Genomic DNA, 23,104 nt, shown 5'->3' on the forward strand with positions numbered 1-23,104 from the left:
ACATTGAAATGTATAGGTATGTATATGTGTGTGTGTGGACATGTGTGTATATGTATGTGGGTGGGTTGGGCCAGTCTTTCATCTGTTTTCTTGCACTATCTCACTAACGCGGGAGATAGCAACAAATTGTAATGATAAGATAATCTCTCTTTTTAAGCCAGGTATTTCCAATCACAAATCCACAAGCTCTTCACCATTTCCTTTCAAAATGCTGAATACCTCATGTATGCCAATTATGCCCTCAACTACCACAGTACTCATCTTTGCATTTAAATCACCCATCTTTAATACCCAGTCTAGTGCACCAAAGCTGCTGACACACTCACTCAGCTGCTCCCAAAACACTTGCTTCTCATGGTCTTTCTTCTCATGCCCAGGTGCATATGCACCAGTAATCACCCATCTCTCTCCATTCAGTTTCACTTTTACCCCCATCAATCTAGAATTTACTTTCTTACACTCTTTCACATGCTCCAGAAATCCCACTTCAGGAGTAGTGCTACTCCTTCCTTAGCTATTGTCCTCTCATCAACCCTTGAAAACTTTACTTGTAAGACTTTCCCGAACCATTCTACCCCTTTACCCTTGAACTTCGTTTCACTTAGAGCCAGAACATCCATGTTTCTTTCTTCGAACATACTACCTGATTCTCCTTTCTTCTCATCTTGGTTGCATCCACACGCATTCAGGCACCCCAATCTGAGCCTTTAAGGAGGATGAGCATTCCCTGTTTCCCCCTTTAGAAATTTAAATAAGACGAGGTGAAGGTTTCAAGCTCCCACCCCATTTAGTCACCTTCTACAACATGCAGGAAATACGTGGAAAGTATTCTTTCTCCCCTATCCCCAGGGATACAACCATACTCCATCTCTGCACCCCTTTTCCCTAGTTGTGCTTTCATCTCTCTTATTGCTCCATCCATATACATATACATCAAAAAGCCATAATGACATCACATAGCCCTGCCTCACACCTGCATGTATCCCAAAACCTTTGCTCAACTCTCCATCCACTCATACACATTCATTTGCTTCTCTTTAGAAGGCTTTCACACTATCCAACAGTTGTCCTCCAATACAGTATATCCTTAGCATATCCCATCAAGCATTCCACTTGACTCTCCCATGTGCCCATATGCTTTCTCTAGATCCATGAATGCTGCATACAACTTCTTACCTTTTACTAAACACTTTTCCATGGTCATCTGTATCACAAAAGTCTGTTTCACACATCCCCTACTTTTCCTAAAACCCCCTTGGTCATCACTTATTTTGCATTCAGTCGCTTCCATCACTTTTATCAATTAACATCCTTGCACACACACTTTTCCTGGTATACTTAACAGACTTATTCCCCTATAATTGCTACATACATCCATAGCACCTTATCCTTTGAATAAAGGAACAATAATAGCTCTCACCCAACCCTCAGGCACAACCTTCTGTTTCCATGCTAATTTACTTAACAGATACATCCACTCTGTCACACTTTCATCTGCATACTTCAGCATTTCACCTGTAATTCCACCCAATCCAGGTGCCTTTGCTACCTTTAGCCTCATTATTGCCCTTCTTACCTCTAATTTTGTCATAGGCCCTTGCACTTTTATCCTCTTCCTCTCATCCTCCATATGTATGCATGTAACAGCTGTTGCCTCCCCTTCTTCCACATTCATCAGTTCTTCCAATTTCTCTTTCTGTCTTCCTTTCACTTCTTTCTTTTGATTCAGCAACATCCACTTCTTTCCTTTTTCACCTCCATCCAGTTTAGTTTCTTATTATCCCAAAACTTTTATCTTAACATTCTCCCAAAATCTTCATCTACTCACTCTTTGCTTTCCTCTATCAGTTTTTTTTTTAGATTCTGCTTACATATTTGATATTCTTCTCTACTCCATTGCTGAACTTCCACTGGTACATTCCTATTGAGCAGTCTACCAAATGCCTTTTTCTTTTCCACAGCATGTCCATCTGTTTTGTCCATCATCCATTGCCTTTTTTATTCCTATACCTCACAACTTTGTATCCAACTGCTAATTTTACAACCTTAGATAGTATTACTCTAAACATTTTACACACCCCAGTCACACATGACTGCATCCCTACGTTCACTTCACATCCATCTAAGCTTTCAGTTACCTTCCTTTCATACTTTTTCCTGCATTTTTTCTGATTCATCTCTCTTGCCAACACTTTTACTGCTCCATTCTTCCTTATACCATACCCCTGCTTCCTGATCCTCATCCTCACAAGAACTGTTAAATGGTAAGTCTTCAAAGAATCTTTTCACAACTCTAGCATCTAGCATGGCCTTTATCGATCTTTCATCCATTGCACATAGTCAATCAAAGCTTTTTGTTCTTCTTTTCACCATTCCTCATTCATGTAGATCTGTGGATCATGTTGTGCTGGAAAAAGGTATTTGCAAGGAGTAAACCCTTCTGAGCACAAATATCCAGAAGATAACTTCCATTCTCATTTACTCCAGACACTCCCAATTTACCAACTATCTCATCAATTTCATCACATCCCTTTTTCACAGTCATATCACCCAGTGCACTCATGTTTCTCTCATTCTCAAAACCATTTATACAGTCATTCAGATTTCTCCAGAGAAGCTTCATTTCATCCATGCCTCATACAGTTTTCATATTCATAGCTGCATATGCACATGCCCATGCATACTTCACAATCCCAGTCTTTTCTTTTGCCCCCACTCTCCTTGATCTATTCCATCCATGCTCTTTACAACACTCTCCCACACTCTTGGTGATAGCAGAATAATTTTTGATATCCTGGTTATAATACTCAGTGAGCTAGAGAATGAAGAAGAAACAGTGAAAGGTGAAATAAATGACTGACAGTTCTGAAATTGATGATTCAGTTGCAGTACTTAGACAATGAAAATGGACAAGAGGATTAGCTGGCCTTGGCTGTCTGCACGATATGTATCCAAACAGCTTTTGTTCAAGTCCTTAGATTCTGCTTTGACAGATGCTGGTTCTGTGACAGAAATATTTGAACTTTATTTTTTTGTGTGATTTTTTTCATACTTTGTGGTATAATAGGCGTGGGCTATGGATAGAGTAGTGCGCAGGAGGGTGGATGTGCTGGAAATGAGATGTTTGAGGACAATATGTGGTGTGAGGTGGTTTGATTGAGTAAGTAATGTAAGGGTAAGAGAGATGTGTGGAAATAAAAAGAGTGTGGTTGAGAGAGCAGAAGAGGGTGTTTTGAAATGGTTTGGGCACATGGAGAGAATGAGTGAGGAAAGATTGACCAAGAGGATATATGTGTCGGAGGTGGATGGAACGAGGAGAAGTGGGAGACCAAATTGGAGGTGGAAAGATGGAGCGACAAAGATTTTGAGTGATTGGGGCCTGAACATGCAGGAGGGTGAAAGGCGGGCAAGGAATAGAGTGAATTGGATCGATGTGGTATACCAGGGTCGATGTGCTGTCAATGGATTGAATCAGGGCATGTGAAGCATCTGGGGTAAACCATGGAAACTTGTGTGGGGCCTGGATGTGGAAAGGGAGCTGTGGTTTTGGGCATTATTACATGACAGCTAGAGACTGAGTGTGAACGAATGGGGCCTTTGTTGTCTTTTCCTAGCGCTACCTCACACACATGAGGGAGGAGAGGGATGTTATTCCATGTGTGGCGAGGTGGCGATGGGAATAGATAAAAGCAGACAGTATGAATTATATACATGTGTATATATGTATATGTCTGTGTGTGTATATATATGTGTACATTGAGATGTATAGGTATGTATATTTGCTTGTGTGGACGTGTATGTATATACATATGTATGGGGGTGGGTTGGGCCATTTCTTTCGTCTGTTTCCTTGCGCTACCTCGCAAACGCAGGAGACAGCGACAAAGCAAAATGAAATATATAAAAAATATTGAACCACACTAATCTTTATTATGAATATCTGAAAGAAACACAACAGTTTCCTTCATAGAAGAGCGTCTGTGTGGACTGAAATGGGGAGAAAAAATTAATAAATTATTACTAGACAGTTGATAAAGTGTTTGACCAGAAGATGATTAGGAGGTTGATGCCTTGCGATCATTTCTGTAGTTGCTAAACTTGTTGCTTTCTGGAGATAACAACTAGCTAAATGAAGATGATAAGTTAAAAAGAGAATAAGACATGTTTTTAACTACATCTGAGGAAAATGCAAGGAAGGGTATAGAATGACAATCTTTAATAGTCTCCCTAAACATTCTCAACACCTCATTTACACATAACTGCATCCCTACATTAACTGCACTTTCATTGAAATTTTCTGTTAACCTTCTTCCATACTCCTCTATGCATTCCTTCTGATTCATCATCTCCCTGCCAATATTTTTACCTTATTCTTCCTTACGCCATACTTCCACTTCTCCCTGATCCTTACCTCCACAAGAACTTCAAAATGGTCAGTCACCAAAAAATCCCCTCAAAACAGTATCCAGCAAAGCATTCCTCAACCTTTCATCCACTGCCACATAGTCAGTCAAATTCTTTTGTTCTTCTTTCATCATTTCTAATCCATGTATATATGATATTCTGCAGGAGAAAGTTGTTTGCAGTGGATATACCCCTCTCTGCCCAGACATACACAGGATAATTTCCATTCTCATTTACTGCAGGAACTTCCCAATTACCAACTATCTTGCAAAATTCATCACATCCCACCTTCACATTCATATCATCCATTACAAATTCTTTCCTCTCCTTCTCAAACCCACTTATGCAACAGTTCAAATTTTTAAAGAATGCTTCATTTGACCCTTACCTTACACAGTATTCACATTCACAGACTTATATACACATACCCATGCATACCTGACAATTCCAATCTTCCCTTTAATCCACACTATTTTTGGTTCATTCCATCCATGCTCTGTAACACAATTCTATACCCTACCTTGTATTTTCCTCAGATGTAGTTAAGAACATGTCTTATTTTTTTTTAGCTTATCACCTCATTTAGCTAGTTGGTATCTACAGAAAGCATATATGTATATATGTTAGAAATCAAATGTTAAGTGCAAACGGTGTTTATATATTATGGCCATTGCTTGAAGATTATGGATATGAAGTATTGAAAATGATAATCATGTATGTAATGAAAAAGACTTTGGAGGGAGTAAATAAACAAATAGCTTACCATTATAGGACCTCTTGTAGATGTGTGGAAGTGAAAGCAATATGCAGCATTTACCAAAAATTTATCTTTTCCTTTAGTTTCTCTAGCAGATATACGTTTTCTCAGTATAGTTACAATATAATACTAGTACTGTTTACCTTCAGGTACAATAGACAGACAATTTGGACTTACATAAGTTATTATTTTATACTTAACCTCCGTCTCCCGCATCAGCGAGGTAGCACAAGGAAACAGATGAGGAATGGCCCAACCCACCCACACACATATGTATATACATAAACGCCCACAGGTGCACATATACATACATATACATACACAGACATATACATATATACACATGTACATATCCATACTTGCTGCCTCCATCCATTTCCATTGCCACCCTACCACACACGAAATAGCATCAGTATCATCATCATCCCCTGCCCCACCCCACCCTGCCCTCCCGCCCGCCAGCCCGCCTGTGAGGTAGTGCCAGAAACAGATAAAGAATGCCACATTTGTTCACACTCTGTCTCTAGCTGTCATGTGTGATGCACCAATACCACAGCATCCTTTTCACATTCAGGCCCCACAAAACTTTCCATAGTTTACCCCAGATGCTTCCTATGCCCTGGTTCAATCCATTCACAGCACAGCCTCCTCGGTTTACAACATTGTTCCAATTTACTCTATTCCGTGCACGCCTTTTCCCTCCTGTATGTTCAGGCTCCAATCGCTCAAAATCTTTTTCACTCCATCCTTCCACCTCCAATTTGGTTCCTGCTTCTTCCCTCCACCACTGACACACATATCCTCTTTGTCAATCTTTCCCCACTCATTCTCTCCATGTGTCCCAACCATTTCAACACACCCTCTTCTGCTCTCTCAACCACACTCTTTTTATTACCACACATCTCGCTTACTCTTTCATTACTTAATCAAACCACCTCACACCACATATTGTCCTCAGACATTTCATTTCCAACACATCCACCCTCCTCCACACAGCCTTATCTATTACCCATGCCTCACAACCTTATAACATTGTTGGAAGCACTATTCCTTCCAACATACCCATCTTTGCTCTCCGAGATAATGTTCTCACCATTCACACATTCTTCAATGCTCCCAGGACCTTTGCCCCCTCCTCCACCTTGTGACTCACTTCCGCTTCCATGGTTCCATCCGCTGCCAAATCCACTCCCAGATATCTAGAACACTTCACTTCCCCCAGTTTTTCTTTATTCAAACTTACCTCCCAAAGATATCTAAAACACTTGACTTCCCCCAGTTTTTCTTTATTCAAACTTACCTCCCAATTGCCTTGTCCCTCAACCCTACTGAACCTAATAACCTTGCTCTTATTCACATTTACTCTCAGCTTTCTTCTTTCACACACTTTACCAAACTCAGTCATCAACTTCACCAGTTTCTCACTTGAATCAGCCACCAGCACTGTATCATCAGTGAACAACAACTGACTGACCTCCCAAGCCCTCTTATCCACAACAGACTGCACCTCATCCATAAACAAATTAAACAACCATGGAGACATCATGTACCCCTGCTGCAGACCGACATTCACTGGGAACCAATCACAATAGAGTAAAGTAAATAAAAGAAAATGTGGTCTGAAATGACATTCCTGGAAAGATTTCTGCATTGTTTGAAATTTTTTTTTTTTTTTTTTTTTTTTTGCTGTCTCCCGCATTTGCGAGGTAGCGCAAGGAAACAGACGAAAGAAATGGCCCAACCCACCCCCATACACATGTATATACATACACGTCCACACACGCAAATATACATACCTACACAGCTTTCCATGGTTTACCCCAGACGCTTCACATGCCCTGATTCAATCCACTGACAGCACGTCAACCCCGGTATACCACATCGATCCAATTCACTCTATTCCTTGCCCTCCTTTCACCCTCCTGCATGTTCAGGCCCCGATCACACAAAATCTTTTTCACTCCATCTTTCCACCTCCAATTTGGTCTCCCACTTCTCCTCGTTCCCTCCACCTCCGACACATATCCTCTTGGTCAATCTTTCCTCACTCATTCTCTCCATGTGCCTAAACCATTTCAAAACACCCTCTTCTGCTCTCTCAACCACGCTCTTTTTATTTCCACACATCTCTCTTACCCTTACGTTACTTACTCGATCAATATGTATATGTATCAGTGGTAATATATACTCACCAAAAACAGATATATGGACAGACTGATTTGTGTTGATTGAAACCCTAGAGAACCCAAATGTAATAATGAAAATAAAGAAATATAAAATTTAGAAAAAGAGAACTCACAAGTACACATATGCATATAGTAGTGCTAACAAGAATTTCCCCCTTATACATAAGCATATTTTGACTTTCTTGATATGGTCAGGGGAGTTACTGTAACATTTAACTCTTTCCTACTCAGGGACAAGTCATTATCAATTCCTAAAGCAAAATATGATACATATATGTACATATACGTATATGGCCCTTTGATTTATCAAAATTTCTCTGCACATGGGTGTATCTATGTATGTCCAGCATGTCACAGTCAGTTGGTTAATATTAAATATATTTTCATCCATAACTTTTATTCTTTGTAGTAATTGAATGGCTTTTGAAGTGCCAGCCACTAGTTAATGACTGACTGACAGAAGAAATTATGAGCATACCCTTTCTGTTCTTTTATGTTCTGTAAATTTTTACATATTTCTTTATGATATTAAAGAGAAAAAGTCCATACTAGAATATTATGATGTTTGAGGACAATATGTGGTGTGAGGTGGTTTGATTGAGTAAGCAATAATAGGGTAAGAGAGATGTGTGGTAATAAAGAGAGTGTGGTTGAGAGAGCAGAAGAGGGTGTTTTGAAGTGGTTTGGTCACATGGAGAGAATGAGGAAAGATTGACCAAGAGGATATATGTGTCAGAGGTGGAGGGAACGAGGAGAAGTGGGAGAGCAAATTGGAAGTGGAAAGATGGAGTGAAAAAGATTTTGAATGATCGGGGCCTGAACATGCAGGAGGGTGAAAGGCGTGCAAGGAATAGAGTGAATTGGAATGATGTAGTATACCGGGGTCAATGTGCTGTCAATGGATTGAACCACGGCGTGTGAAGCGTCTGGGGTAAACCCTGGAAAGTTTTGTGGGGCCTGGATGTGGAAAGGGAGTTGTGGTTTCGGTGCATTATTACATGACAGCTAGAGACTGAGTGTGAACGAAAGTGGCCTTTGTTGTCTTTTCCTAGTGCTACCTCGCACACATGAGGGGGAAGGGGGTTGTTATTTTATGTGTGGAAGGGTGGCGATGGGAATTAATAAGGGCAGACTATGAATTATGTACATGTGTGTATATATATATATATATATATATATATATATATATATATATATGTATATATTATCCCTGGGGATAGGGGATTAAGAATACTTCCCACGTATTCCCTGCATGTCGTAGAAGGCGACTAAAAGGGGAGGGAGCGGGGGGCTGGAAATCCTCCCCTCTCGTTTTTTTTTTTAATTTTCCAAAAGAAGGAACAGAGGCTGGGCCAGGTGAGGATATTCCAAAAAAGGCCCAGTCCTCTGTTCTTAACACTACCTCGCCAACGCGGGAAATGGCAAATAGTTTAAAAGAAAGAAAGATATATATATATATATATATATATATATATATATATATATATATATATATATATATATATATATATATATTTTTTGTCTCCCGCGTTTGCGAGGTAGCGCAAGGAAACAGACGAAAGAAATGGCCCAACCCACCCCCATACACATGTATATACATACGTCCACACACGCAAATATACATACCTACACAGCTTTCCATGGTTTACCCCAGACGCTTCACATGCCCTGATTCAATCCACTGACAGTGCGTCAACCCCGGTATACCACATCGATCCAATTCACTCTAATCCTTGCCCTCCTTTCACCTTCCTGCATGTTCAGGCCCCGATCACACAAAATCTTTTTCACTTCATCTTTCCACCTCCAATTTGGTTTCCCACTTCTCCTCGTTCCCTCCACCTCCGACACATATATCCTCTTGGTCAATCTTTCCTCACTCATTCTCTCCATGTGCCCAAACCATTTCAAAATACCCTCTTCTGCTCTCTCAACCATGCTCTTTTTATTTCCACACATCTCTCTTACCCGTGCATTACTTACTCGATCAAACCACCTCACACCACACATTGTCCTCAGACATCTCATTTCCAGCACATCCATCCTCCTGCGCACAACTCTATCCATAGCCCACGCCTCGCAACCATACAACATTGTTAGAACCACTATTCCTTCAAACATACCCATTTTTGCTTTCCGAGATAATGTTCTCGACTTCCACACATTCTTCAAGGCTCCCAGGATTTTCGCCCCCTCCCCCACCCTATGATCCACTTCCGCTTCCATGGTTCCATCCGCTGCCTGATCCACTTCCAGATATCTAAAACACTTTACTTCCTCCAGTTTTTCTCCATTCAAACTTACCTCCCAATTGACTTGACCCTCAACCCTACTGTACCTAATTACCTTGCTCTTATTCACATTTACTCTTAACTTTCTTCTTTCACACACTTTACCAAACTCAGTCACCAGCTTCTGCAGTTTCTTACATGAATCAGCCACCAGCGCTGTATCGTCAGCGAACAACAACTGACTCACTTCCCAAGCTCTCTCATCCCCAACAGACTTCATACTTGCCCCTCTTTCCAAATCTCTTGCATTCACCTCACTAACAACCCCATCCATAAACAGATTAAACAACCATGGAGACATCACACACCCCTGCCGCAAACCTACATATATATATATATATATATATATATATATATATATATATATATATATATATATATATATATATATATATATATGTCTGTGTGTGTATATATATGTATACGTTGAGATGTATAGGTATGTATATTTGCGTGTGTTGACGTGTATGTATATTTTTTTTTTTCAAACTATTCGCCATTTCCCGCGTTAGCGAGGTAGCGTTAAGAACAGAGGACTGGGCCATTGAGGGAATATCCTGACCTGGCCCCCTTCTCTGTTCCTTCTTTTGGAAAATTAAAAAAAATTGAGAGGGGAGGATTTCCAGCCCCCCACTCCCTCCCCTTTTAGTCGCCTTCTACGACACGCAGGGAATACGTGGTAAGTATTCTTTCTCCCCTATCCCCAGGGATATGTATGTATATACATGTGTATTTTGGTGCTATGGGCCATTCTTTCGTCTGTTTCCTTGTGCTACCTCACTAACGCGGGAGACAGGGACAAAGCAAAATAATAATAAAAATATTTTACTGATAAAAGAATTTACTTTCTAATGTTTTGATTTTATCATTTTTGCTCTAGGAGATCCTTGTGGTTCGTTTCCAACCAGCAAATGAAGAGGAGAAGGTGTCTTACATAGCTCTGTATTCATACTTATCCTCTAAGAAAAGGTGAGTTTCCTGAGGAACACTGTACCGTTTAGATGTAACTCATAATCCGTATAGTCATTTTTTTATGATCCTTGAAAGATAATATGATATTGACTGGAATTCTTTTCAGGTTGTTTTAATGGCTTCTTATGGCTAGGTGACTGGTGTATTTAGATTTTATATATGCAGGGATATGTTAGATTGCTGTTCGCTGATGATACAGCACTGGGGGCTGAATTGGGTGAGAAACTGCAGATACTGGTGACTGAGTTTGGTAAAGTGTGTGAAAGAAGAAAGCTGAGAGTTAATGTGAATAAGAGCAAGGTTATTAGGTACAGTAGCGTTTAGGGACAAGTCATTGGGAAGTATGTTTCAATGGAGAAAAACTGGAGGAAGTGAAATGTGTTAAATATCTGTGGGTGGATGTGGCAGCGGATGGAACCATGGAAGCGGAAGTGAGTCACAGGGTAGGGGAGGGGGCGAAAGTTCTGGGAGTATTGAAAAATGTGTTGAAGGCGAGATCATTATCTCAGAAAGCAAAAATGGGTATGAAGAATAGTGGTTCCATCAATGTTATATGGTTGCGAGGCATAGGCGATAGATAGAGTTGTGCAGAGGAGGGTGGATGTGTTGGAAATGAGATGTTTGAGGACAATATATGGTGTGAGGTGGTTTGATCGAGTAAGTAATGAAAGGGTAAGAGAGATGTGTGGTAATAAAAAGAGTGTGGTTGAGAGAGCAGAAGAGGGTGTTTTGAAATTGTTTGGTCTCATGGAAAGAGTGAGTGAGGAAAGATTGACAAAGAGGATATATGTGTCAGAGGTGGAGGGAATGAGGAGAAATGGGAGACCAAATTGGAGGTGGAAGGATGGCGTGAAAAAGATTTTGAGCGATAGGGACATGACCATGCAGGAGGGTGAAAGGTGTGCAAGGAATAGAGTGAATTGGAATGATATGGTATACTGGGTCGACATGCTGTCAATGCATTGTACCAGGGCATGTGAAGCATCTGGGGTAAACCATGGAAAGTTTTGTGGAGCCTGGTTGTGGAAAGGGAGCTATGGTTTCGGTGCATTATACATGACAGCTAGAGACAGAGTGTGAACGAATGTGGCCTTTGTTGTCGTTTCCTAGTGCTACCACGCGCTTCCATGATTCCATCCGTTGCCAAATCCACTCCCAGATTTCTAAAACACTTCACTTCCTCCAGTTTTTCTCCATTCAAACTTACCTCCCAATTGACTTGTCCCTGAACCCTGCTGTACCTAATAACCTTGCTCTTATTCACATTTACTCTCAGCTTTCTTCTTTCACACACTTTACCAAACTCAGTCACCAGCTTCTGCAGTTTCTCACACGAATCAGCCACCAGTGCTGTATCATCAGCGAACAACAACTGACTCACTTCCCAAGCTCTCTCATCCACAACAGACTGCATACTTACCCTTTTTCCAAAACTCTTGCATTCACATCCCTAACAACCCCATCCATAAAGAAATTGAACAACCATGGAGACATCACGTACCCCTGCCACAAACCAACATTCACTGAGAACCAATCACTTTCCTTTCTTCCTACACGTACACGTGCCATACATCCTCAATAAAAACTTTTCACTGCTTCTAACGACTTGCCTCCCACACCATATATTCTTAATACCTTTCATAGAGCATTTCTATCAACTATCATATGCCTTCTCCAGATCCATAAATGCTACATACAAATCCATTTGCTTTTCTAAGTATTTCTCACATACATTTTTCAAAGCAAACACCTAATCCACACATCCTTTACCACTTCTGAAACCACACTGCTCTTCCCCAGTCTCATGCTCTGTACCTGCCTTCACCCTCACAATCAATACCCTTCCATATAATTTGCCAGGAATACTCAACAAACTTATACCTCTGTAATTTGAGCACTCACTTTTATCCCCTTTGCCTTTATACAATGGTACTATGCAAGCATTCCGCCAATCCTCAGGCACCTCACCATGAGTCATACATACATTAAATAACCTTTCCAACCATTCAACAATACAATCACCCCCTTTTTTAATAAATTCCACTGCAATACCATCCAAACCTGCTGCCTTGCCGGCTTTCATCTTCCACAAAGCTTTTGCTACCTCTTCTCTGTTTATCGAATCATTCTCCCTAACCCTCTCACTTTGCACACCACCTCGACCAAGACACCCTATATCTGCCACTCTATCATCAAACACATTCAACAAACCTTCAAAATACTCACTCCATCTCCTTCTCACATCACCACTACTTGTTATCACCTCCCATTATCCCCCATCACTGATGATCCCTTTGTTCCCTTGTCTTGCGCACTTTATTTACCTCCTTCCAAAACACCTTTTTATTCTCCCTAAAATTTAATGATACTCTCACCCCAACTCTCATTTTTTTGCCTCTTGCACCTTTCTCTTAACCTGCCTCTTTCTTTTATACATCTCCCAGTCATTTGCATTATATCCCTGCAAAAATTGTCCAAATGGCTCTCTCTTCTCTTTCATTAATAATCTTACTTCTTCATCACACCACACACTACACTTTCAAATCTGCCCACCTCCCACGCTTCTCATGCCACAAGCATCTTTTGTGCAAGCCATCACTGCTTCCCTAAATACATCCCATTCTTCCCCCACTCCCCTTACGTCCTTTGATCTCACCTTTTTCCTTTCTGTACTCAGTCTCTCCTGGTACTTCCTCACACAAGTCTCCTTCCCAAACTACCTTACTCTCACCATTCTCTTCACCCCAACATTCTCTCTTCTTTTTTGAAAACCTCTACAAATCTTCACCTTCGCCTCCACAAGATAATGATCAGACATCCCTCCAGTTGCACCTCTCAGCACATTAACATCCAAAAGTCTCTCTTTCACGTGCCTATCAATTAACACGTAATCCAATAATGCTCTCTGGCCATCTCTCCTACTTACATATACTTATGTATATCTGTCTTTTTAAACCAAGTATTCCCAATCACCAGTCCTTTTTCAGCACATAGATCTACAAGCTCTTCACCATTTCCATTTACAACACTGAAGACCCCATGTACACCAATTATTCCCTCAACTGCCACATTACTCAGCTTTGCATTCAAATCACCCATCATGATAACCTGGTCTCGTGCATCAAAACTACTAGCACGTGTACTCACTCAGCTGCTCCCCAAACACTTGCCTCTCATGATCTTTCTTCTCATGCCCAGGTGCATATGCACCAATAATCACCCATCTCTCTCCATCAACTTTCAGTTTTACCCATATCAATCTAGAGTTTACTTTCTTACACTCTACCACATACTCCCACCACTCCTGTTTCATGAGTAGTGCTACTCCTTCCCTTGCTCTTGTCCTCTCACTAACCCCTGACTTTACTCCCAAGACATTCCCAAACCACTCTTCCCCTTTACCCTTGAGCTTCATTTCACTCAGAGCCAAAACATCCAGGTTCCTTTCCTCAAACATACTACCTATCTCTCCTTTTTTCTCATCTTAGTTACATCCACACACATGTAGACACCCCAATCTGATACTTCGAGGAGGATGAGCACTCCCCGTGTGACTCCTTCTTCTGTTTCCCCTTTTAGAAAGTTGAAATACAAGGAGGGGAGGGTTTCCAGCCCCCCGCTTCTGTCCCCTTTAGTCACCTTGTATGACACTTGAGGAATGCGTGGGAAGTACTCTTTCTCCCCTATCCCCAGAGATATACATATTCCTATGAGACCATGGGGAAAATGAAACCAGATAAGATCGCAAAGTGCACTTTTGTGTAATAATCACACCAGGGGAGATACAAGAAAGAAATCTAAGTCAGCTGATATACAACGAAGAGACATAGCTAGGACGCCATTTGGTAAACACATTTACCAAATGGCATCCTAGCTACATCTCTTCATTGTATATTAGCTGACTTATATTTCTTTCTTGTGTCTCCCCTTATGATGTGATTACTACACGAAAGTGCACTTTAGGAACTTAAAGTATTTAATTTTCCCCGTGGACTCATAGGAATATACTTGATCACATGCAACATTGTGATCCTTTCCGACATATATACACATGTACATATTCATACTTGCTGCCTTCATCCATTCCCATCACCAACCCACCAGACATGAAATGGCACCCCCTCCCCACGCACACACGTGAGGTATCTCTAGGAAAAGACAACAAAGGCCGCATTCATTCACACTACGTCTCTACCAGTCATGTGTAATGCACCGAAACCACAGCTTCCTTTCCATATCCATGCCCCACAAAACTTTTCTTGGTTTACCTCAGACGCTTCACATACCCTGGTTCAATCCATTGACAGCATGCGACCCCAGTATATCACATTATTCTAATTCATTCTATTCCTTGCACACCTTTCACCCTCCTGTATGTTCAGGCCCTGATCACTCAAAATCTTTTTCACTCCATCTTTCCACCTCCAATTTGGTCTACTTCTCGTTCCCTCCACCTCTGACACATATATCCCCTTTGTCAACCTTTCCTCCCTCATTCTCTCCATGTGACCAAACCATTTCAGTACACCGTTTTCTGCTCTCTCAGCCAAACTCTTTTTATTACCACACATCTTTCTTACCCTTTCACTACTTACTCGATCAAACCACCTCACACCACGTACTGTCCTCAAACATCTCATTTCCAACAAATCCACCCTCCTCTGCACCACCCTGTCTATAGCCCATGCCTCTCAACCATGTAACATTGTTGGAACCACTATTCCTTCAAACATACCCATTTTTGCTCCGAGATAACGTTCTGGCCTTCCTTACATTCTTCACCACTTCCAGAACCTTCACCCCCTCCCCCACCCTGTGACTCACTTCTGCTTCCATGGTTCCCTCCACTACTAAATCCACTCCCAGATATCTAAAACACTTTGCTTCCCCAGTTTTTCTCCATTCAAACTTACCTCCCAATTGACTTGTCCCTCAACCCCACTGAACCCAGTAACCCTGCTCCCATTCACACACACACACACACACTCTCTCACTCTCACTCTCTCTCTCTCACTCTCTCTCTCTCACTCTCTCTCTCTCTCTCTCTCTCTCTCTCTCTCTCTCTCTCTCTCTCTCTCTCTCTCTCTCTCTCTCTCTCTCTCTCTCTCTCTCTCTCTCAACACACACACACCTCACCAAACTCAGTTTCCTAATACCAATGCTGTGCTACTCCCATAAACACCCTGAAGAATGTTCATAGGGATGGAAAGAACCAAAAGTTTAGCATACGTTGTAAATGCACAAATTACTGTTCATGTATTTCCTGTTATTCTGCTCATCATTGTAAAGGAAATGGTTTGTATTTTTCCCATATTCCATGTTAGCAAGTTTGCGTTAAGAATAGAGAACTGAGCCTTTGAGGAAAATCCTCACTTGGCCCCCTTTTCTGTTCCTTTTTTTGGAAAATTAAAAAAGGGAGGGAAGGATTTCCAGCCCCCCACTCCCTCCCCTAGTTGCCTTCTACGACATGTAGAGAATACATGGGAAGTACTCTTTCTCCCCTATGCCCAGGGATATATATATATGTGCTGAGAGATGCAACAGGAGGGATGTTTGATCATTATCATGTGGAAGTGAATGTGAAGGTTTTTTAGAGGTTTTCAGAAAAGAAGAATCTTGGTGTGAAGGGAGTGGTGAGAGTAAGTGAGCTTGAGACGTGTGAGGAAGTACCAGGAGAGAGTGAGTGCAGAATGGCAAAAGGTGAGAGCAAAGGATGTAAGGGGATGTAATGGGAGGGGGGGGGGGAGGAATGGGATGTATATAGGGAAGCAGTGATGGCTTACGCAATACAAAGGGTAGTGAGTGGTGGGATGAAAAAGTAATATTATTAGTGAAAGAGAAGGGAGAGGCATTTGGATGATTTTTGCAGGGAAATAATGCAAGTGACTGGGAGATGTATAAAAGAAAGAGGCAGGAGGTCAAGAGAAAAGTGCAAGAAGTGAAAAAGAGAACAAATGAGAGTTGGGGTGAGAGAGTATCATTAAATTTTAGGGAGAATAAAAAGATGATTTGGAAGGAGATAAAGTGCTTAAGACAAGAGAACAAATGGGAACATCAGTGAATGGGGCTAAATGGGGAAGTGATAACAAGTAGTGGTGATATGAGGAGGAGCTGGAGTGAGTATTTTGAAGTTTTGTTGAATGTGTTTGATGATAGAGTGGCAGATATAGGGTGCTTTGGTTGAGGTGGTGTGCAAAGTGAGAGGGTCAGGGAGAATGATTTGGTAAACAGAGAAGTAGTGAAAGCTTTGCAGAAGATGAAAGCCAGGAAGGCGGCGGGTTTGGATGGTATTGCAGTGGAATTTATTAAAAAAGGGGGTGACTGTGTTGTTGACTGGTTGGTGAGGATATTCATTGTATGTATGGCTCATGGTGAAGTACCTGAGGATTAGCAGAATGCATGCATGATGCCATTATACAAAGGCAAAGGGGATAAAAGTAAGTGCTCAAATTACAGAGGTATGAGTTTGTTGAGTATTCCTAGGAAATTATATGGGAGGGTATTGATTGAGAGGGTGAAAGCATCAGATTGGGGAAGAGCAGTGTGGTTTCAGAAGTGGCAGAGGATGTGTGGATCATGTGTTTGCTTTGAAGAATGTATGTGAGAAATACTTGGAAAAACAAATGGATTTGTATGTAGCATTTATGGATCTGGAGAAGGCATATGATAGAGTTAATAGAGATGCGTTAGGGAAGGTATTAAGAGTATATGGTGTGGGAGGCAAGTTGCTAGAAGCAGTGAAAAGTTTTTATGGAGGATGTAAGGCATGTGTATGTGTAGGAAGAGAGGAAAGTATTGGGTCTCAGTGAATGTAGGTTTGCGGCAGGGGTGCGTGATGTCTCCATGTTTGTTTAATTTGTTTGTGGATGGGGTTGTTAGGGAGGTGAATGCAAGAGTTTTGTTAAGAGGGGCAAGTATGCAGCCTGTTGTGGATGAGAGGGCTTGGGAAGTGAGTCAGTTGTTGTTCGCTGATGATACAGCGCTGATGGCTGATTAGGGTGAGAAACTGCAGAAGGTGGTGACTGAGTTTGGTAAAGTGTGTGAAAGAAGAAAGCTGAGGGTAAATGTGAATAATAGCAAGGTAATTAGGTACAGTAGGGTTGAGGTTACAAGTCAAATGGGAAGTAAGATTGAATGGAAAAAACTGAGGAAGTGAAGTGTTTTAGATATCTGGGAGTGGATTTAACAGTGGATGGAACTATGGAAGCGGAAGCGAGTCACTGGGTGGGTAGGGGGCGAAGGTTCTGGGAGCATTGAAAAATGTGTGGAAGGCAAGAAAATTATCTCGGAAAGCAAAAATGGGTATGTTTGAAGGAATAGTGGTTCCAACAATGTTATATAGTTGTGAGACATAGGCTCTAGATAGGGTTATGTGGAAGAAGGTGGATGTGTTGAAAATGAGGTGTTTAAGGACAATATATGGTGTGAGGTGGTTTGATCGAGTAAGTAATGAAAGGTTAAGAGAGGTATGTGGTGATGAATAGAGTGTGGTTTAGAGAGCAGAAGAGGGTGTATTGAAATGGTTTGGTCATATGGAGAGAATGAGTGAGGAAAGATTGACAAAGAGGATGTATGTGTCAGAGGTGGAGGGTATGAGGAGAAGTGGGAGACAAAATTGTAGGTGGAAAGATGGAGTGAAAAAGATTTTGAGTGATTGGGGCCTGAACATACAGGAGGGTGAAAGGCATGCAAGGAATAGAGTGAATTGGAATGATGTGATATACTGGGGTCGACATGCTGTCAGTGGATTGAACCAGGGCATATGAAGTGTCTGGGGTAAACCATGGAAAGTTTTTTTGGGTCCTGGATGTGGAAAGGGAGCTGTGGTTTCGGTGCATTACACATGAGAATTAGAGACTGAGTGTGAACGAATGTGGCCTTTGTTTTCTTTTCCTAGCACTACCTTGCATGTGTGCAGGGGGAGGGGGATGCCATTTCATGTGTGGTTAGGTGGCGACAGGAATGCTGAGGGCTGTAAGTATGAATGTGTACATGTGTATATATGTATTTGTCTGTGTATGTATATGTATGTACATATTGAAATGTATAGGTATGTATATGGGCGTGTATGTATATACATGTGCATTTGGATGGGTTGGGCCATTCTGTCGTCTGTTTCCTTGTGCCACCTCACTAACGTGGGAGACAGCAACAAAGTATAATAAATGAATAAATGAGATAATAAATATTATATTATTAGTGTTAATAGGGGATAGGGGATTAAGAATACTTCCCACGTATTCCCTGCGTGTCGTAGAAGGCGACTAAAAGGGGAGGGAGCGGGGGGCTGGAAATCCTCCCCTCTCAGTTTTTTTTTTCAATTTTCCAAAAGAAGGAACAGAAAATTGGGCCAGGTGAGGGTATTCCCTCAAAGGCCCAGTCCTCTGTTCTTAACGCTACCTCGCTAATGCGGAAATGGCGAATAGTTTGAAGAAAGAAAAAAGTGTTAATTGATAGGCACGTGAAAGAGAGACTTTTGGATGTTAATGTGCTGAGAGGTGCAACTGGAGGGATGTCTGATCATTATCTCGTGGAGGCGAAGGTGAAGATTTGTAGAGGTATTCAGAAAAGAAGAGAGAATGTTGGGGTGAAAAGAGTGGTGAGAGTAAGTGAGCTTGGAAAGGAGATTTGTGTGAGGAAGTACCAGGAGAGATTGAGTGCAGAATGGAAAAAGGTGAGAACAAAGGAGGTAAGGGGAGTGGGGGAAGAATGGGGTGTATTTAGGAAAGCAGTGATGGCTTGCGCAAAAGATGCTTGTGGCATGAGAAATGTGGGAGGTAGGCAGATTAGAAAGTGTAGTGACTGGTGGGAGGAAGAAGTAAGATTGTTATTGAAAGAGAAGAGAGAGGCATTTGGATGAATTTTGCAGGGAAATAGTTCACAAGATTGGAAGATGTATAAAAGAAAGAGGCAGGAGGTCAATAGAAAGTTGCAAGAGGTGAAAAAGAGGGCATGAGAGTTGGGGTGAGAGAGAGTATCATTAAATTTTAGGGAGAATAAAAAGATGTTTGGAAGGAGGTAAATAAAGTGCATAAGACAAGAGAACAAATGGGAACATCGGTGAAGGGGGCAAATTGGGAGGTAGTAACAAGCAGTGGTGATGTGAGAGGAGATGTTGTAAATATTTAGAAGGTTTCTTGAATGTGTTTGATGATGGAGTGGCAGATATAGAGTGTTTTGGTCGAGGTGTTGTGCGAAGTGAGAGGGTCAGGGAGAATGATTATGTAAACAGAGAAGAGGTATTGAAAGCTTTGTGGAAGATGAAAACCAGCAAGGCAGCGGGTTTGGATGGTATTGCTGTGGAATTTATTAAAAAGGGGGAAACTGTGTGGTTGACTGGTTGGTGAGGATATTCAGTGCATGTATGGCTCATGATGAAGTGCCTGAGGATTGGCAGAATGTGTGCATAGTGCCATTGTACAAAGGCAAAAGGGATAAAGGTGAGTGTTCAAATTACAGAGGTATAAGATTATTGAGTATTCCTGGGAAATCATATAGGAGGGTATTGATGGAGAGGGTCAAGGCATGTGCAGAGCATCAGACTGGGGAAGAGCAGTGTGGTTTCAAAGTGGTAGAGGATGTGTGAATCAAGTGTCTGCTTTGAAGAATGTACGTGAGAAATACTTAGAAAAACATGGATTTGTATGTAGCATTTATGGATCTGGAGAAGGCATATAGAGTTGATAGAGATGCTTTGTGGAAGGTATTAAGAGTATATGGTGTGGGAGGTAAGTTGCTAGAAGTAGTGAAAAGTTTTTATTGAGGATATAAGGCATGTGTACGAGTATTAAGAGAGAAAAGTGATTGGTCCTAGCGAATGTCAGATTGTGGCAGGGGTGCGTGATGTCTCCATGTTTGTTTAATTTGTTCATAGATGGGGTTTTTAGGAAGGTGAATGCAAGAGTTTTGGAGAGAGGGGCAAGTATTCAGTCTGTTGTGGATGAGAGGGCTTGGGAAGTGAATCAGTTGTTGTTCTCTGATGATACAGCGCTGGTTGCTGATTTGGGTGAGAAACTGCAGAAGCTGGTGACTGAGTTTGGTAAAGTGTGTGAAAGGAGAAAGCTGAGAGTAAGTGTGAATAATAGCAAGGTTATTAGGTTCAGTAAGGTAAGAGGGACAAATCAATTGGGAGGTAAGTTTGAATAGAGAAGAACTGGAGGAAGTGAAGGGTTTTAGATATCTTGGAGTGATTTGGCAGCAGATGGAACCATGGAAGCAGAAGTAAGTCACTGGATGGGGGAAGGGGCGAAGGTTCTAGGAGTGTTGGAGAATGTGTGGAAGGTGAGAACATTATCTCGGAGAGCAAAAATGGGCATGTTTGCAAGAATAGTGGTTCCAACAATGTTATATGGTTGTGAGGCATGGGTTATAGATAGGGTTGTGTGAAGGAGGGTGGATGTGTTGAAATGAAATGTTTGAGGACAATATTTGGTGTGAGGTGATTTGATCGAGTAAGTAATGAAAGGGTAAGAGAGATGGGTGGTTATAAAAAGAGTATGGTTTAGAGAGCAGAAGAGGATGTATTGAAATGGGTTGATCACATGTAGAGAATGAGTGAGAAAAGATTGACCAAGAGGATATATGAGTCGGAGGTGGAGGGATCGAGGAGAAGTGGGAGACCAAATTGGAGGTGGAAAGATGGAGTGAAAAAGATTTTGAGTGATCGGGGCCTGAACATGCAGGAGGGTGAAAGGCGGGCAAGGAATAGAGTGAACTGGATCGATGTGGTATAGCGGGGTTGACGTGCTGTCAGTGGATTGAATCAGGGCATGTGAAGCGTCTGGCGTAAACCATGGAAAGTTGTGTGGGGCCTGGATGTGGAAAGGGAGCTGTGGTTTCAGGGCATTATTACATGACAGCTAGAGACTGAGTGTGAACGAATGGGGCCTTTGTTGTCTTTTCCTAGCGCTACCTCGCACACATGAGGGGGGAGGGGGATGGTATTCCATGTGTGGCGAGGTGGCGATGGTAATGAATAAAGGCAGACAGTGTGAATTGTGTGCATGGGTATATATGTATGTGTCTGTGTGTGTATATATATGTGTACATTGAGATGTATAGGTATGTATATTTGCGTGTGTGGACGTGTATGTATATACATGTGTATGGGGGTGGGTTGGGCCATTTCTTTCGTCTGTTTCCTTGTGCTACCTCGCAAATGCGGGAGACAGCGACAAAGCAAATTAATAGATATATATAAGTGAGCTTGGGAAGGAGACTTGTGTGAGGAAGTACCAGGAGAGACTGAGTACAGAATGGAAAAAGGTGAGAACAATGGAAGTAAGGGGAGTGGGGGAGGAATGGGATGTATTTAGGGAATCAGTGATGGATTGCGCAAAAGATGCTTGTGGCATGAGAAGAGTGGGATGTGGGTTGATTAGAAAGAGTAGTGAGTGGTGGGATGAAGAAGTAAGATTATTAGTGAAAGAGAAGAGAGAGGCATTTGGACGATTTTTGCAGGGAAAAAATGCAATTGAGTGGGAGATGTATAAAAGAAAGAGACAGGAGGTCAAGAGAAAGGTGCAAGAGGTGAAAAAGAGGGCAAATGAGAGTTGGGGTGAGAGAGTATCATTAAATTTTAGGGAGAATAAAAAGATGTTTTGGAAGGAGGTAAATAAAGTGCATAAGACAAGGGAGCAAATGGGAACTTCAGTGAAGGGAGCAAATGGGGAGGTGATAACAAGTAGTTGTGATGTGAGGAGATGGAGTGAGTATTTTGAAGGTTTGTTGAATGTGTTTGATGATAGAGTGGCAGGTATAGGGTGTTTTGATCGAGGTGGTGTGCAAAGTGAGAGGGTTAGGGAAAATGATTTGGTAAACAGAGAAGAGGTAGTAAAAGCTTTGCAGAAGATGAAAGCTGGCAAGGCAGCAGGTTTGGATGGTATTGCAGTGGAATTTATTAAAAAAGAGGGTGACTGTATTATTGACTGGTTGGTAAGGTTATTTAATGTATGTATGACTCATGGTGAGGTGCCTGAGGATTGGCGGAATGCGTGCATAGTGCCATTGTACAAAGGCAAAGGGGATAAGAGTGAGCGCTCAAATTACAGAGGTATAAGTTTGTTGAGTATTCCTGGTAAATTATATGGGAGGGTATTGATTGAGAGGGTGAAGACATGTACAAAGCATCAGACTGGGGAAGAGCAGTGTGGTTTCAGAAGTGATAGAGGATGTGTGGATCAGGTGTTTGCTTTTAAGAATGTATGTGAGAAATACTTAGAAAAGCAAATGGATTTGTATGTAGCATTTATGGATCTGGAGAAGGCATATGATAGAGTAGATAGAGATGCTCTGTGGAAGGTATTAAGAATATATGGTGTGGGAGGCAAGTTGTTAGAAGCAGTGAAAAGTTTTTATCGAGGATGTAAGGCATGTGTACGTGTAGGAAGAGAGGAGGGTGATTGGTTCTCAGTGAATGTAGGTTTGCGGCAGGGGTGTGTGATGTCTCCATGGTTGTTTAATTTGTTTATGGATGGGGTTGTTAGGGAGGTGAA

The 23,104-nt window shown here is 41.6% G+C and overlaps 1 protein-coding gene across 1 annotated transcript in view; it reads left to right on the forward strand.

The window, feature by feature from the left end:
* The window catches only part of LOC139749885 (uncharacterized), a 230,545-nt gene that overhangs the window by 115,690 nt on the left and 91,751 nt on the right, over nucleotides 1–23,104 (forward strand). Inside the window, exon 5 of the mRNA XM_071664267.1 lies at nucleotides 10,519–10,607. Within this exon, the coding sequence (XP_071520368.1) occupies nucleotides 10,519–10,607 (89 nt within the window). The remainder of the gene's footprint in view (nucleotides 1–10,518; nucleotides 10,608–23,104) is intronic.

This window comes from Panulirus ornatus, chromosome 8, assembly GCF_036320965.1.
Source record: "Panulirus ornatus isolate Po-2019 chromosome 8, ASM3632096v1, whole genome shotgun sequence".
NCBI lineage: Eukaryota > Metazoa > Arthropoda > Malacostraca > Decapoda > Palinuridae > Panulirus > Panulirus ornatus.